This window comes from Furipterus horrens, unplaced genomic scaffold, assembly GCF_987537825.1.
Source record: "Furipterus horrens unplaced genomic scaffold, mFurHor1.1.pri manual_scaffold_9, whole genome shotgun sequence".
Lineage (NCBI taxonomy): Eukaryota > Metazoa > Chordata > Mammalia > Chiroptera > Furipteridae > Furipterus > Furipterus horrens.
This window is the reverse complement of record NW_028327179.1, coordinates 71,924,850-71,941,721: the sequence shown is the minus strand read 5'-3', so window position 1 is coordinate 71,941,721 and position 16,872 is coordinate 71,924,850. Positions and strand designations below refer to the sequence as shown.

Here is a 16,872-nt window from a genome sequence, read left to right as displayed (position 1 = left end):
GTTTCCTGTATTAGTTTCCTTATTTTGCTAAGCTTAATTCTCTCTAGTTCAATCCATGTTTTTGCATACGGTAGGAGTTCCTTCTTTCTTTCTGTTGCATAGTATTCCATTGTGTAAATGTACCAGTTTTTTGATCCACTCATCTACAGATGGGCACTTAGGCTGTTTCCAGCACTTGGCTGTTGTAAATAGTGCTGCTATGAACATAGGGGTGCATAAGTTCTTTTGAATTGGGGTTTCAGGATTCATCGGGTATAATCCTAGCAGTGGAATTGCTGGTTCAAAAGGCAGTTCCATTTTTAGTTTTTTTGAGGTAATTCCATACTGTTTTTCATAGTGGCTCTACCAGTCAGCATTCCCACCAACAGTGCAGTAGGGTTCCCATTTCTCCACATCCTCACCAGCACTTGTTGTTAGTTGACTTGTTGATGACGGCCATTCTGATAGGTATAAAGTGGTATCTCATTGTGGTTTTTATTTGTTACTCTATGATGGTTAGTGATGTTGAGCATTCTTTCAGGTGTCTATGGACCCTCTGTGTATCCTCCTTGGAGAAGTGTTTGTTCAGGTCCTTTGCCCATTTTTTAATTGGGCTGTCTTCTTGGTGTTGAGATGTGTAAGTTCTTTATATATTTTGGAGATCAATCCCTTGTCTGATGTATCATTGGCAAATATATTTTCCCATATGGTTAGTTTCCTTTTCATCTTGCTAATGTTTTCTTTTGCTGAGCAGAAACTCTTTAGTTTGATGTAGTCCCATTTGTTTATTTTTACCCTTATTTCCCTTGCCTTAGGAGATATATCAGTGAAAATGTTGCCACACGGGATATCTGAAATTTTCCTGCCTATGATTTCCTTTAGGAGTTTTATGGTGTCACGTCTTACATTTAACTCTTTGATCCATCTTCAGTTTATTCTGGTGTGTGGTATAAGTTGGTGGTCTAGTTTCATTTTTTTGCACATCCCTATGCAGTTCTCCCAGCACCATTTGTTGAACAGGCTCTTCTCACTCCATTTTATGCTCCTTCCCCTTTGTCAAATATTAGTTGACCATATAGGGCTGGATTTATTTCTGGGCTCTCTATTTGTTGCATTGATCTATATGTCTGTTCTTATGCCAGTACCAGACTATTTTGATCACATTGGCTTTGTAGTATAGTTTGATGTCTGGTATTGTGATTCCTCCTACTGTGTTCTTCTGTCTCAAGATTGTTTTGGCTATTCAGGGTCTTTTTTGTTTCCATATAAATTTTTGAAGTATTTGTTCTAGGTCTCTGAAATATGTCACTGGCATTTTAATAGGGATTGCATTGAATCTGTAGCTTGCTTTGGGTAGTATGGCCATTTTAATGATGTTGAGTCTTCCCATCCATGCACATGGTATTTGCTTCCATTTATTTGTATCTTCCTTAATTTCTTTCTTCAGCGTTATGTAGTTTTCCAAGTACAGGGCTTTTATCTCTTTGATTAAGTTTATTCCTAGGTACTTTATTTTTCTTGTTGCTATAGTAAACGGGATTTTTTTTCTAGTTCTATCTTATATTTTATTGTTGGTGTACAGAGATGCCTTCGATTTCTGTATATTTACTTTGTACCCTGCTATTTTGCCAAATTCGCTTATTATGTCGAGTAGTTTTTTAGTGGAGTCTATAGAGTGTTCTATGTATACTATCATGTCATCTGCAAATAATGACAGTTTTACTTCCTCTTTTCCAATTTGAATGCCTTTTATTTCTTTTTCTTGTCTGATTGCTGTGGTTGGAACTTCCAAGACTATGTTGAATAGGAGTGGAGCGAGTGGACACCTTTGTCTTGTTCCTGATCTCAGGTGGAATTGTTTCAGTTTTTGTTCATTGAGTATGATGTTGGCTTCATCTTTCTTGTATATGGCCTTTATTATGTTGAGGTATGCTCCCTCTATTCCAGTTTTGCTGAGTGTCTTCATCATAAATGGGTGTTGTACTTTATCAAATGCTTTTTCTGCATCTGTTGATTTGATCATGTGATTTTTTTCTTTCATTTTGTTTATGTGATGTATTATATTTATTGATTTGCAAATATTAACCATCCTTGCATCACTGGGATGAGTCCCACTTGATCGTGCTGTATGATCTTTTTAATGTGTTGCTGGATTGTGTTTGCCAATATTTTATTGGGGATTTTAGCATCTTTGTTCATCAGTGATATTGGCCTGTAGTTTTTTTTCTTTGTTGTGTCTTAACTTGGTTTTGGAGTTAGGGTAATACTGGCTTCATAGAATGAGTTTGGGAGTCTTCCCTATTCTTGGATTTTTTGGAATAGTTTAAAAAGGGTAGGAGTTAGTTCTCCCCCAAGTGTTTTGTAATATTGACCTGTGGAACCATCCTTTTCAGGGCTTTTGTGTATTGGGAGTTTTTTTTATTAGTGTTTCAATTTCACTCTTTGTTATTGGTCTATTCAGGCTTTCTACTTCTTCTTGATTCAGTTTTGGAAGGTTATATATTTCTAGAAATTTGTCCATTGTATCTAGGTTGTCAAGTGTTTTGCCATACAGTTGTTTATAGTAGTTTCTTACAATCCTTTGTATTTCTGTGATATCCATCATGATTTCTCCTCTTTAGTTTCTGATTTTATTTATTTGACTCCTCTCTCTTTTTTCTTGATGAGCCTGGCTAAAGGCTTGTCAATTTTGTTTATTTCTTCAAAGAATCAGCTCCTACATTTGTTGATTTTTTGAATTGTTTGTTTAGTGTCTATGTCACTTAATTCTGCTCTGATCTTGATGATTTCCTTCCTTCTACTCCCCCTGGGCTTTGTTTGTTGTTGTTCTAGTTCTTGTAGCTGTAGGATTATATTTTTTATTCAAGATTTTTCTATCCTTTTCAGGTAGGCCTGTATTGCTATGAACTTCCCTCTTAGGACTGCTTTTGCTGTGTCCCCTAGGTTTTGGGTTGTTCTGTGTTCATTATCATTAGTTTCCAGAAATTTCTTGATTGTTAACCCATTCATTATTTTAATAGCATGTTATTCATTCTCCATGAGTTTGGATGTCTTTGAGTTTTTTTTCCTTGAGGTTGATTTCTAGTTTCAAGGCATTGTGGTCTGAGAAGATGCTAATATAATTTCAGTATTCTTGAATTTATTGAGCCTTGTTTTGTGTCCTATCATGTGGTCTACCTTTGAAAATGTCCCATGTGCATTTGAAAAGAATGTATATTTTGCTTCTTTGGGGTGAAAAGTTCTATATATACCAGTGAAGTCCATTTGGTTAGTGTGTTATTCAGTGCCTCAATATCGTTCGTGTTTCTTTGCTTAAAAGATCTGTCTATTGTTGATAATGGGGGTTAGAGTCCTCTACTATTAGGGTGTTGCTGTTCATATCTCTCTTGTAGTCTTCTAGTATTTTCCTTATATATTTGGTTGCTCCTATGTTGGGTGCATATATGTTTACCAGGGTTATATCTTTTTGATGGATTATTCTCTTAAGTATTATGAAATGTCCTTCTTTGTCTCTTTTTTTATGGCCTTTGCTGTGAAATCCGTTTTGTCTGATATAAATATTGCTAACCCAGCTTTTTTTTTTCATGTCCATTTCCTTGAAATACTTTTTTTCCATCCCTTTACTTTCAGTCTGTTTAAATCTTTTGTTTTGAGGTGTGTCTCTTCTAGACAGCATATATGTGGGTCATGTTTTCGTATTTATTCTGCTTCCCTATGTCTTTTAATTGCAGCATGTAAACCATTTACATTTAAGGTTATTATTGACAGATATTTATTCATTTCTCTTTATTCCTGTGTTCTTCTCCCTCTCTCTTTTTCTTCTTTTTCTTAAAGAATTCCCTTTAGCATGTCTTGCAATGCTGGTTTGGTGGAGATGTATTCTTTCAGTCTTCCTTTGTCTGAGAAGCTCTTTATCTCACCTTACATTTTGAATGAGAGCCTTGCCGGGTAGGCCTTTGTTTTTCATTGCTTGGAATATTTTTTGCCATTCCCTTCTGGCTTGTAGTGTTTCTGTTGAGAAATTAGTTGATAGCCTTATCAGAGCTGCCTTGTATGCTATTTGCTGTTTTTCTCTTGCTACTTTTAGGATTCTCTTGTCTTTAAATATTGCCATTTTTATTATGATGTGCTTTGGAGTGGGCCTTTTTGGGTTCATCTTCATTGAGACCCTCTGTGCTCCTGGACTTACATGACTTTTTTCTCTCATCAAGGTAGGAAAATGTTCTGTTATTTTTCAATCAGGTTTTCTATCCCTTGCTCCCCTTCTTCACGTTCTTGTATCCCCATGATTCTAATGTTGTCATGCAGTTCGCTTAAACCTTATTTATTCTTTTTAAGTCTTTTTCATTTTGTTGTATTGTCTGGGAATTTTTTTCTATATTGTCCTCTAACTCACTGATCCAATTCTCTGCTTTGTTTAGCCTGCTTTTGATTGACTCTACTCTGTTCTTCAGTTCAGACATTGTGTTCTTCATTTCTTTCTGGTTCTTATTAATAGTTTTTATGCTGGTGCAGTTCTCCATAAGTTCCTTGTAGCTTCCCTGCAATTCTTTGTAGCTTCCTTGGAGTTGCTGGTATTTCCCTGGAGTTCATTGTAGTTTTCTTTGAGATTGTCAATGTCATTGAGCATCTTTATAACCATTCTTTTGAAGTCCATGTCTGATAGTTGGCTTATGTCTATAACATCTATCTCTCTTTCTGGGGATTCCTCTTTTCCTTTCATTGGGAGGTTGTTTCTGTGTCTCCCCATGGTGGATTCTTCTTGTTTGTTTTTGCTTATTAGATTTGTCTGCTTTGATTTCCCACCTTCTTGGTATGAGATTTTTTATAGGAGACCTGGGGGATTCAGTGGTGCAGTCTCTTTGATCTTCTGAGTCTGACGCTCTTGGGATGCCCTTTATGCCATTTGTTTAAGCTGTCTGGTTGTATTTCAGTTACTCTTTGGTGGACCCTTCCCTCTGGCTAGTTGATTGAGAGTCACTCTGCCCAACTTGTCTTAAGTTCTTTTGTGGAGATGCTGTTAAATCATAAACACACAACCCAGGCAAGAAACCCACATCCTCAAAGTTATCTCCCACCCACAATCCCACTATCAGCAGTAAATGTGCTAGTATTAATATAAATGTAGAGATGTTAAGACTATTATACTATAGGAGAAACAGATAAGAGTTGTTTTAAATGAAAGACAGATGATTTTTGAGAGGGAAGGTGATAGAATAATAATAGTAGCAAGTAGGGCCAAGGCTATGCGATACAGTAAGTAATATTTACATTGTATGTTTAAAAAGATAGGGAAGAATGCAGAATGAAGTGAGAAAGTGGAAGTATATAGTGTATAGTATTAGGTTTATGTAGCAATTATATGCTCTATGTTTAGTTGAGAGAGGATAAACAAAACAAACAAACAAACAAAAATTAAGAAGGATGAGCATGAGAGAAGGTAGGAAACAGTTTAAAGAAAGAGTTTTAAAAAAAGAAAGAGGGAAAGAAAAAAGAGAGAAAGCGAGGGAGAGAAAGGAAAAACTGGAAGGAAAGAAAAAAGGGAAGGAAAAGAGAAAGAAAAGAAAAAAAAGAAAGTTTTTACTCAGTTCAGTCTTTGGGTACAGTCTTCTTTTTCTGGATGCGCCCCTGGTCAAAATTCCATGGGTTTCAAATCTTCTTTTCTGGCTGGCTGGCTGTGAGGAGATCCAGCTTAATTCTGGGGTTGCTAGTCTCTTACTCGGGGGCCTGCCACTGCTCTGCTCTGAGCTGCACTTAGTTGAGTCCTCTCCGGCGGCACCCTCAGCCCTCCTCAGGCTTGTCTAGCAACGTTGTTCTGTTGGTGGGCCAGTGCGCACCTGCCAATAATCTCTGCTCAGCCTCTAGTCCTACCTCCATTCCCTAGCTGCAGCACCGGCTCATGCACCACCTGCCCACCTGGAGTCCCTACCGAGTCTGCAGTTCCACCGCAGCTTTCCCGTATGGGCCCCTCTCTGTGGCTCAGATCTTCCCCTTTGTTTGGTGGGGCCATGGCGTGAGCGCCCAGAGCGCAGAGCTTTCAGCCCCTGGTTACAGCCAAGGGAGTCCCCACCTAGACTCAATTCATACAGGTTTTCATAGTCCGGGCTGTTCGCTGTCTTCCCATGACTATGGCTATTTCAACCAAACCTTCTCACTGACTCCCTGCGGTACTTTGCTGGTTGGTGCGCCCTTAGCAGGGGGAATCCTTCAAGCAGCTCCCAGCTAATGAGATGGTCAGCAGCTGCCCTAAAGTCTTTGTTCTTAATCATTATGTCATAATGTTTTAACTTTACCCTACTTTTTTCCATACATCCACCCCAAGATTCTGTTCTCTGCTTCATGGTACCAACTTCCATTGAAATCAAACAACAGAATCATCCTAGACTCTTTCTTTTCTTTTACATGCAACCCATCACCAAGTTTTCCAACTTATTATTCAAAATATTTCTTAAACCAACATTTTCCTCCTTCCCTGAGACTACCAGTGCCAGATACTTAGTTTAATCCTTTGAGTGGCCAGTGTTGCTGTGAGCAAAGCTGACAAATTTTCCTAAAAGTGCCAGCATGACTCCCAGCGACTTTTTTCGATAGCTATAAATGTAAATAACAATGGAATAATTTGTATTTTATGTTTTGTTCTCTTTTTTTGTACCCCAGGCTATATATTGATATAATTTTTTCTCATGTTGATCCAAATTTTGAATTACGCATGGCACTCAGAGGATTAAGCTTTTCAAATTGTATCGTATCTTATATCAGTGATGTTCAGCCATTTTCATCTCATGACACACACAAACTAATTACTATAATTTTGCAACACACCAAAAAAATATATATTTTGCCACTCTCACACACAAAAAAAAATAGGTATAATTTTGATTTATTCACATTGGATGGCTATTATTGTGTTAATTACTGTCATTTTTTATTTAACAGTCTGAGGGAGAAGAGGTCAGTGTCCCTGACTAAATAGTCAGGTATTACATGTTTTTTAAATTCTTGCAGCATACCAGATGAAAATTGCTGACACTGTCTTAGATGGATGTTTCCATTAATCTCCTAATTATTCTCTCTACTTTTATTTTTATATTCCTTTAATCCATACCACTTCTCAAGCTTTCTTATATAAAAATCTGATATTCTACTTTTCTGTTTAAATTCCTTGAATAACTTTACATTATCAAAAGGTAAAATTCAGTTCCATAGAACATCACAAAATTTCTTTAAACAAATGGTATGTCAATCCTCCTTTCTTACTATTTTCCATAATTGTGATTTAGTTATATCCTGGTGACCTCCTACTTTCCATACTTTTGCACCTACTATTCTCTCCATCCAGAATTACTTCTCTTCCTTACCCACCTGGCAAACTTACTCTAAAGCTCTAGACTCAGTTCAAGTTATCATCTCTATGAAGCACTATGAATTCCTAGTCCCACTATACTAAATAAACTTATTATTTCTGAGTTTTTAATGCCTCAGCTATAAACTTAGGTTAACAACATCTGTCCTAAAGGAGTTGTTAGGAATAATTAAAATAATAATAAATGTAAAATAACTAGTGCCATGCCTTTAGAGGAATTGAACAAAAAGGAAAAAGAGAAAAAGAACTCATGAACACAGACAACAGTGTAGTGATTGCATGGGCAGGGTGGGGGGGCGACAAGGAGTTATTGGAGGTGGAAGAGGGTATTGTAGGATAAATAGTGATGGAAAACATAAATTAAAAATACTCAAAATCAGTACTTTCATATTCCTTCCTCATATGACTAAATAATGATGTTACAATACAATTGTGTATTTGCCCCACATTGTGAACTTGCAGATCCTCAAGATCAGAGATTTGCTTTACTTTGTATACTCAATGTCTATTTCAGTTGCTGATACATATTAGCTATTCTATAAATACATTTTAGAGATGTTATGTCTAGACATTGAGTAGCCCAGTAGAATGAGTAAATGGCTCCTATGAGTGATTCCTGTTTGTTTCCTCTTTTTAGTGGTGATGAGTTCCTCAACTTTCTTCTGAAATTGAACAAAGAATGTGGCCATTTAATAACAGCGGTACGGAACATCATTACTGAGCTGCCTGTAAATTCTCACAAGGTATTCTACAAAAGTTCATAAATGAAGAAGAGTATGAATGCTGAAGAATATTCCAGATAAGTCAGTGATAATTCAGTAAACAGCAGTGATCTGATAAAATTGTATTTTTCTTTAAAAAATCATATAAGCTCTAAATAAGTAAATATGCTTAATTTACTCCCTTATATACTAGTTAATTGAAAAAAAAATTGTCTTCCGGACCTCCAGAAAAGGAAAATGAGCCAGACTAAAAATTAAACTGATCAGTATATTGAACTTACTATTTGTTTTTAAAGGAAATTAATTGTTTAAAATATAAAGTGACAGGAAACGCAAGTGAAAGTTGAAACAAAACAGAGGGTTGAGTGTTATGAAAAACCCTATCAATATAAGGATTTTTTAATGAAAACAATTTATGTTTTTAATCATTTTTTATTTTTCAATTACATTTGACACACATTATTTTATTAGTTTCAGGAGTACACGCCAGTGATTAGACATTGCAGCACTTACTAAGTGATCATCTATATAAATCTCGCACCCATCCAATATCATACATAATTATTAGAATATTATTGACTATAATTCCTATGCTATACTTTACATCCCCATGACTATTCTGTAACAACTAATATGTACTTCTTAATCCCATCACCATGTTACCATTGTGCCAACACCCCTTTCATCTGGCAGCTGTCAAAATGTTCTCTGTATCTATGATTCTGTTCTGCGTGTTCATTTTTTATTAGATTTAGTTATTGATAGATATGTATTTATGGCTATTTTATTGTTCATTTTTTATCTTTTTTCTTTTTAAAGAAAACTCTTTAATATTTTATATAATACTGATTTGGTGGTGATGAATTCCTTTAGCTTTTTCTTGTCTGGGAAGATCTTTATCTGTCCATAGATTCTAAACAGTAACTTTGCTGGGCTGAGTAATCTTGGTTGTAGGTCCTTGCTTTTTATAATTTTGAATATTTCTTGCCACTCCCTTCTGGCCTGCAAAGTTTCTGTTGAGAAATCAGCTGGCAGTCTTATGGGATCTCCCTTGTAGATAACTAACTGCCTTTGTCTTGCTGGTTTTCAGATTCCCTCTTTGTGTTTAACTTTTGGGATTTTAATTATGATGTGTCCTAATGTGGGCCTCTTTTGGTTCATCTTGTTTGGTACTCTTTGAAATTCCTGTACTTGTATGTCTATTTTCTTCGCCAAGTTAGGGAAGTTTTCTATCATTATTTTTTCAAATCGGTTTTCAATTTCTCGCTTTTTCTCTTCTCCTTCTGATGCCCCCATGAATCAAATGTTAATACACTTGAAGTGGTCTGAAAGGCTCCTTACACTCTTCCCCCATTTTTTGGATTGATTTTTCTTTTTCTGTTCTGATTGGGTGTTTCTTGCTTCCTTATACTCCAAATTACTGATCTGATTTGGCTTCATCCACTACTCTACTGTTAAGTCTCTGTAAATTATTCTTCTTTTCAGTTAGTGTATCCTTTGTATCTCATTGGTCCTTTTTTATGCTGTTGAAGATTTCACTAAGTTCATTGGGCATCCTTATAACCAGTGTTTTGATTTCTGCATCTATTAGATCGCTTGTCTCTATTTTCTTTAGTTCTTTTCCTGGATTTTTGTTTAGTTCTTTCATTTGGGACATGGTTCTTTACCTCCTCACCTTTGTAGCCTCCCTGTGTTTGTTTGTATGTGGTAGGTAGATCTGCTATGTCTCTAAGGCTTGGTACTGTGGCTTAATGTAGTAGGTATCCTGTAGGGTCTAGTGGTACAGCCTTTCCCATCACCCAAGCTGGGTACTCAAGTTGCACCCCCTGTGTGTGCTGTGTACACCTTTCTCTTATAGCTGAGACTTGATTGCTGTTGACCCATCAGTGGGCGTGACTTACCCCCAGGCCAATCAGTTGCAAGGACTGGCTGTAACCACTGACCTCCAACCACCATGGAGGATCAGCTGTACAGGGGCCCACCCCACAGAGCAGGACTTACTTCAGCAAGGCTCTGGTGCCAAGTCCACCCCTTTATTGTGTCGTTTAGGAGGTGGTGGGGTGGTGGTGCTTTGATGTAGTTTGAAGCTGTCCACTAGGTGTGCTGTCTCTGGGGACTCCTGGGTGATGCAGCCCAAGGTCAGCCACAGTCTGTGTTCTGCCCAGGGCCACCCAGCATGGGTTATAAGGTGATTTGCTGACGGCTGCTACTTGTGCTGGACTTGGAGGTGCCCAGGTGAGACCATGCTGTCAACTAAGACCAGCAATGCTAGTACAAGGCCTGCAGCCTCTTAGGGAGAGGTACAGGACATGCTGAGGCTATATGCTGATAGTTTGAGAGATTTTAGGGAAGTCTGAAGCATGAACGAAGACAGGTCATTCATTTGGAAAAGACACTAGATATAGCTTGGGTAGGCCCCAGATTTAGGTGCGGTGGGGCCTCACAGAATCGCCAGGACAGGGCAAACGGTGTTAGTCAGGTTGATGAAGTCTCAGATATGCCACCTGCTGCTGGCTCTTTGTCGGGGAAGGCTTATTAAAAGGACAATGGTCTCTGACAACACTTCTGTCTGGGAGAAAGCTGATGCTACAGTTCTCATCCTGATGCCGGACAACTTGGTTCCTCCTCCTATGTTTCTGGTGCCTTTCAAACTGCTACCCTAGCACTGGAGCTCAAAGGAAGTGTATCTGTGTAAGTTTGTCCATGGGCCCTTTAAGAAGGACTGACTGGAGCACCAGAAGCCCTCCATCTCTCTAAGCCTCAATCTCCACTCGTTTTTACAGCCAGAAGTTATGGGGACTTCTCTTACTGGCATTAGAACCCTGGGCTGAGGCCCCTGGTTTGGGACTGGGACCTCCCATGCCTCACGAGGGGCCTGTACAACTGAAATGCCTCCTGATTTCTGTCTCCCTCCAGTGGGACCAGCTTGTTCTGCATTTCCATCTCTCCTGCCAGTCTTGATGTGGCTTCTTTAATTCCCTAGTTGCAGAACTCATATTCAGATTTCAGGTGGCTCTTTATGATGGTTGTTCTGTGGGTTGTAATTTTGATGTGATTGTCGGAGGAGGCCAGAAATTTTAAATAGAGAAAATATAAGTGACTCATAAAAGCAAACTTATTTTGGAGAATTTTTCATGTGATTTGGCTTTAGCTATTTGTTCTTTTTTTTTTTAATATGTTTTATTGATTATACTGTTACAGTTGTCCCAATTTCCCTTACCTCTGCTCTCCTCCACCCAGTGACCCCCCTCCCTTCAGTTGTCCCCCCCTTTTAGTCCATTTCCATTGGTCGTGCATATAGTTCTTCTCAGCCTCTTCCTGTCTACTCCATTCCCTCCTACTATGCTTCTTAATTCCTATACCATCTCCCTCCCTTACCCCCTTCCCCCTCCCTGCTGACCTCCCCCCAGTATGTTCCCCATACCTATAGTTCTTTTTCCACTCTCGTTACCTATTTAGTTTGCCTTTGTTTCAATTCCCTAGCTTCTGTTGTTGGTTCTTGTGATGCAGTTTTCATTTTAATGTTCATAGTTTTGATCCTCCTTTTCTAAGCCAGTCCCTTTAACAACTCATATAATAGCGGTTTGGATCTAATGAACTCTTTCAGTTTTATTTTGTCCTGGAAGCACTTTCTCTGCCCTTCTATTCTGAATGACAATTTCTCTGGATAGAGTATTCGTGGTTGTAGGTTTTGGATTTTCATTACTTTGAATGTTTCTTGCCAGTCCCTTCTTGCCTGGAGGGTCTCCATTGAGAAGTCAGCTGATAGTCTAACTGGGACCCCTTTGTACATGATTCTTTTCTTCTCTCTTGCTGCTTTTAAGATTCTCTCTTTATCTTTAACTTTTGACATTTTGATTATAATGTGTCTTGGAGTGGTTCTCCCTGGGTCCAGTTTTTCTGGAACTCTCTGTGCTTCCTGGACCTGTAAGTCTATTTCCTTCCCCAAGTTTGGAAAGTTCTGCTTTATTATATTTTCACTTAATTTTTCAATTTCTAGTTCTTCTTCTTTGCCCTCTGGCAATCCTATTATTCTTATGTTCAGTCTCTTATAGCTGTCCCAGCGGTTTCTGATCCTCTAGCTCTTTGTTGATAGTGAGAAAATTTTAATGTACTTGTTTTCCTGTGATTTTATGTAATTAACACAAGAATCATATCATTCTTAAAACTTGCATGAATTTATTTTTCACTATAAATATTATTATTACTAATATTAGTCTCCATAAAGTTATATATGCTATGTATATTTAGTAATTACATTCAGAAAGCTGATTTGACTATTTATATAAAATTGCTGATTTCTTTTTGGTGTCAGGATTTATCCTGAACAAAAAATGCTTTTTAGTTAAATAATATAATGTATAATTTTTGTGGACTTAAAGTTCGAAAGTTGTTTCCCATTCTTGAAAATGCAACTTTTGAAAATATTAACAGATAGTACTTGAATGGGCTTCTCCTCGGAATTTTACTTCAGTTTGCGAAGAACTGGTTAGCAATGTTGAAGATTTGAGTAAAGATGTCTGTAAACTAAAAGATTTAATTCAGAAGGTATGTATTTAACATAAAAAAGGGGGAAATAATTTGCAGCATAGTATATCGGACAATGAAGTAACTCTGACAAAAGCAACTTAAGCTCCCACTAAGCTATTGGAAAGAGGACAGTTTCCAAAGGAAGAAATATACATAGGAAACAAACTTTGTCAGTCATCAAAGAAAGGCATGTGAAAAGAACAATGATATATCATTTTCATCTTTTAAATTAGCAGGGATAAATGTTTCTCTACCCATTTCTGATTAGAGTTCACCACATTGATAATTATCATGTGAGACAGATGTCACAACCCCTTTCAGAAACAGTTTGACAAGATGTGCCAAGAACCATAAAAATATTTGTATCTTTCAGTAGTAGTTAAATGATTCCAAAATTGTATGTACCATGAATATCCTGTACTAGCAGAATGATTAAATAAATTATGGTATACTTTTCTACTATAATGATATGCAGCCAGTTGAGAAAATAATGAAAATAGAATATCAACCTGTTAAAAATATGAACTTATATTTGTAGGTTTTACTTATATGTAAATGTGCAAAACAAAAATTACCAAAATGCAAGTTTATTAGCTGTGTTAATGAGGAAGTATTGTGGATAAAATAATCTATTTTTTAGACTTTCTATAATATCTTTTATAATTTTTTTAAAAGTATGAGCTATTTTAATTCTTGTTTCCATATGCACATGCACGTATAAATCTGGATTCAAAGATAGGTGATTTTTTTTCACCTTTAAGAAAATAGGCTGTAACAAAAGCTAAGTTCCTGAAATAGGGAACTCTTGAAAATAGGTAATAAAGGAGAACACTTTCACCTGACTTAAGAACTCACTTCTGAGGTCTCCAAATCTATTTATAAATAAGTTTAATATATATGAAGTTTTTAACATATATGCATTAAATTTTTACAGCACCAACCCATAAATTATTTAATATTTTATTTTTTTCAAAAAAATTTCCCTCAAAATAAATTTTATACACGGCCCAGGTAATTTGTCATTCTAGCTACTAAAATATGTTCCAAGTAAAAGGAGTCTTTTTAAAAAGTGAGTGAATTGTGAAGCAAATTCTACAAAAAAATAGGGAAACATATTTCAAATGGGGCAAATGAGCAATATATTTCAAAATTATTGTAGATGAAAGTTCCATTCCAGAGAAAGAGGCATCTTAGAAATTATATTATCTCTCACATTTGTTCATTCAGTAAACATAAGAATGCCTTCTGTATGTCAGGCAAATTGTGCTACACAGGCTAGGGAGAGCCTGACTTGCTGAAAACATGAAAATTACACCACTGTTCATCTTCGCTCCCTGTACCATGTAGAAGGATTTAAGGAAAATGGTATTGATTTTACTTAGTATGGTATTTTTTATGGGAATCCAAGGAAAATTGGGAAGGATTTCTATAAAAATACTTTCTGCAAAGCATCAAGCTTTAATGTTTAATGTGGAGAATTCCCTAAGACATCTTTGCCTCAGATTGATAATTATTTGGTTTCTTCAAGATGAACTAAAAACATGTTTGGGGTGGGGCTGGAGGATTGAGATGAAATTGAGAGACCAGATTTTTCTTAAAGGAATGAAATTAAGAAACACTGCTCTAAGGGGTGAGTTTGACTCTAAAACATAAATAATCAAATCAGGTACCATAATATTTATTTTACTAATGTGTACTATAAACAGAAATTCCAGCTTTCTCTAGCTAACTGGAAGGCTTTTTCTATGACCTTCTTTACCTCAAATCTGTACACTTCTATATGGGGACTAGCCTTGGAAACACATTTATTGGTTTATAATAATAGCAGATACAGTTCTTTGGGCAAGAAAGTATTAATTTTGGAGCAAGCTAGTGCATTGGTTTTTCTGGATTAGTCTTAAACAAGTAGTAATCACCATAGTGAGATTTGACTTTAAAAACTATATATGAGGGCTTCCAAATTTGGAAATATGCTATGGTGCCTATTTACCTTATGATATTTCCAAGTTTACCAATAATAACTGAAGGGAATTTTTTTAAAGAACTGTATGAGTTCTCATAAGTATATGGAGGAGGTAACAAAGCAGGTGGGAGAGGTCAAGGCTGGACTTTAGCACCACATCACTCTCTTTCAAACCAACACACTGACAGGCTCCTGTCAGAAAGGGTCATTCTAAGTAATTGGTTAATAAAAGGAATGACTGTTTCAGGATTCAGTAAATGGAGCATGAATGTCAAAAAGGAATCTGTTGCTGAATGAAGCCATTTGGAAGTTAGACCAAGAATATAGTATTAATGAGATTGGCACTGAAGTCTGTTTCTACTATAAATTTAAAATTAATTTTGCAGGCTTTTTAAATTAAATATTTACACTGTAGATTTTAGAAGTTGTTGTTCTTGCTAATGATGAAAGTATTTGTCATTGCTCCAGCACAGGATGCTTCTAGTAAATATCACTCTATAAATGTGCCTGATTGTTTTTATCTTTCAAGGATCTTTTGGTTTCTGTTAATTCTCCCTCTTCTGCCCTTGCTCAACAACTGTCTTCTGTCTCTCTCTCTCCCTCTTCCGCTCCTTCTCTCTCACACTGTCTGAGTGCACACACTCACATGAGTTGGGAGACCTTCTTTAGCAAGAAAGGTTTGGGTGTAGAAGTTGAGAAACTAACTGAGTCATATACTTTCATTGCAGAAAAGTACTAGAAGAACCCCTTAAGATCTTATTGACATTTGTTCCTGCAATTAGATTTAAATAAAGGATTAAATTTCTAATATTACCATCAAATCTTACAGATTTTGTAAAATTTTACATATTGCAGGTATAAGAATGGTTAACTTTTGTTAAGAAATCAATTAATATGTAATACAGAAGGAAAAAAATTAAATTGTCATTTCTTGGGTAGCAATAGAAACTTTTAACATTATCTCATGATAGAAAAATATGGTATTAAAAAATAATAACTAAGAGCAATTATTTTTAATATGAAAGTTATGATTTACTATAATGGGATCCTGGTGAAAGAAAGACTCTTTAAAGACATATTGGTCACTTTGAGTCTTCCATAAGAATCAATGTAGTATTGGCTACGTTTAAATCATACATTAACATGGATATATTATATTTATTTTTAAATGAAATATATTTATATTTTTAGTGTACTGTACGTTAACTCTTTTTTCTCATATAAAATATTAGTTGCAAAATGAAAGAGAAAATGATCCAACTCATATACCATTAATAGAAGAAGTATCTACATGGAATAGTAGAATTTTGAAGAGGACGGCTATTACAGTATGCGGATTTGGATTTCTTCTTTTCATTTGCAAGCTAACTTTCCAGAGAAAATAATTCTAATATTTATTTTGAGTAATGTATGTATATGTTATTCAAAATACCTTAAAATGTTACTTTTAACTGTTTGTGGTCCAGTATAACTACATTCTTTGCCAATACTCCCCGGGAAAAAATTATGATAGCATAGAACAGGAAGTTTTTCTTTAGAAAGTGGTTTGTCAGTTTGAGTTAAAATGTAATTTGTTTTATTTTATGTTAAATTTTTAATTAAATTTATTGAAGTGACATTGGGTCACAGGGTCATGTAGGTTCAAGGTGTACCTTTCTGTGATACATGATCTGTATATTGCATTGTGTTATTTTATGTTAATTTTGATGAAGCAGGAAGTTGTAAGTGATTCTTAAGTTTGACTCTAAATAACATTAAAAATAAAAATTTTATCTGATACTCTGACATTTAAAAAAGTGTATTCATTTGTCACAGTGGATCTTTCAAAATCTGTGGTGTTCATTAATCAATAGTTTTCTTTTAGTTCTTTTCCCTTTCATTATTATGTAAAAAAGAATTTCTTACTTAATGTTGTAGTTACATAACATTATTAGGAAATTATTAACTTTGAAAGTATTCCATAGGATTTAAAGGATGATGGTAAAATGTAAAATTTTTGAAATTTAGATTAAAAGTCTAGAGAAAACATTTTAAATGTAAAGTAAAAAAAAGAAGAAAATGTATATAATGTACTTAATGGGAACATAAGACATGCGGTGTGTGACATTCTTGAGGATGTTATGAAAATGACTGACATTTGGCATATAATTTCTTAGTAATCTAAATAGGTAATACACAATTTCTCTTTTTTTCTCAAAATCAAAATATTCAGATTTTAATAGTGATGTTAATCAAAGGGCAGTCCCAATTTAGCAGGGAGTACAATAGTTAAATCTTGCTTAACTTAGTACCATGCTTAGAAAAGATGCAGTTGA

At 35.7% G+C, this 16,872-nt stretch overlaps 1 protein-coding gene across 1 annotated transcript in view; it reads left to right on the top strand.

Annotated features, from left to right (window-relative positions):
* Nucleotides 1-16,324, top strand: part of ASZ1 (ankyrin repeat, SAM and basic leucine zipper domain containing 1) — a 111,687-nt gene extending 95,363 nt beyond the window's left edge. Inside the window, exons 11-13 of the mRNA XM_090286769.1 lie at nt 7,980-8,085; nt 12,499-12,612; nt 15,790-16,324. Coding sequence (XP_090142895.1) covers nt 7,980-8,085; nt 12,499-12,612; nt 15,790-15,942 — 373 coding nt within the window. The 3' untranslated portion in view covers nt 15,943-16,324. The remainder of the gene's footprint in view (nt 1-7,979; nt 8,086-12,498; nt 12,613-15,789) is intronic.
* The last annotated feature ends 548 nt before the right edge of the window (nt 16,325-16,872 follow it).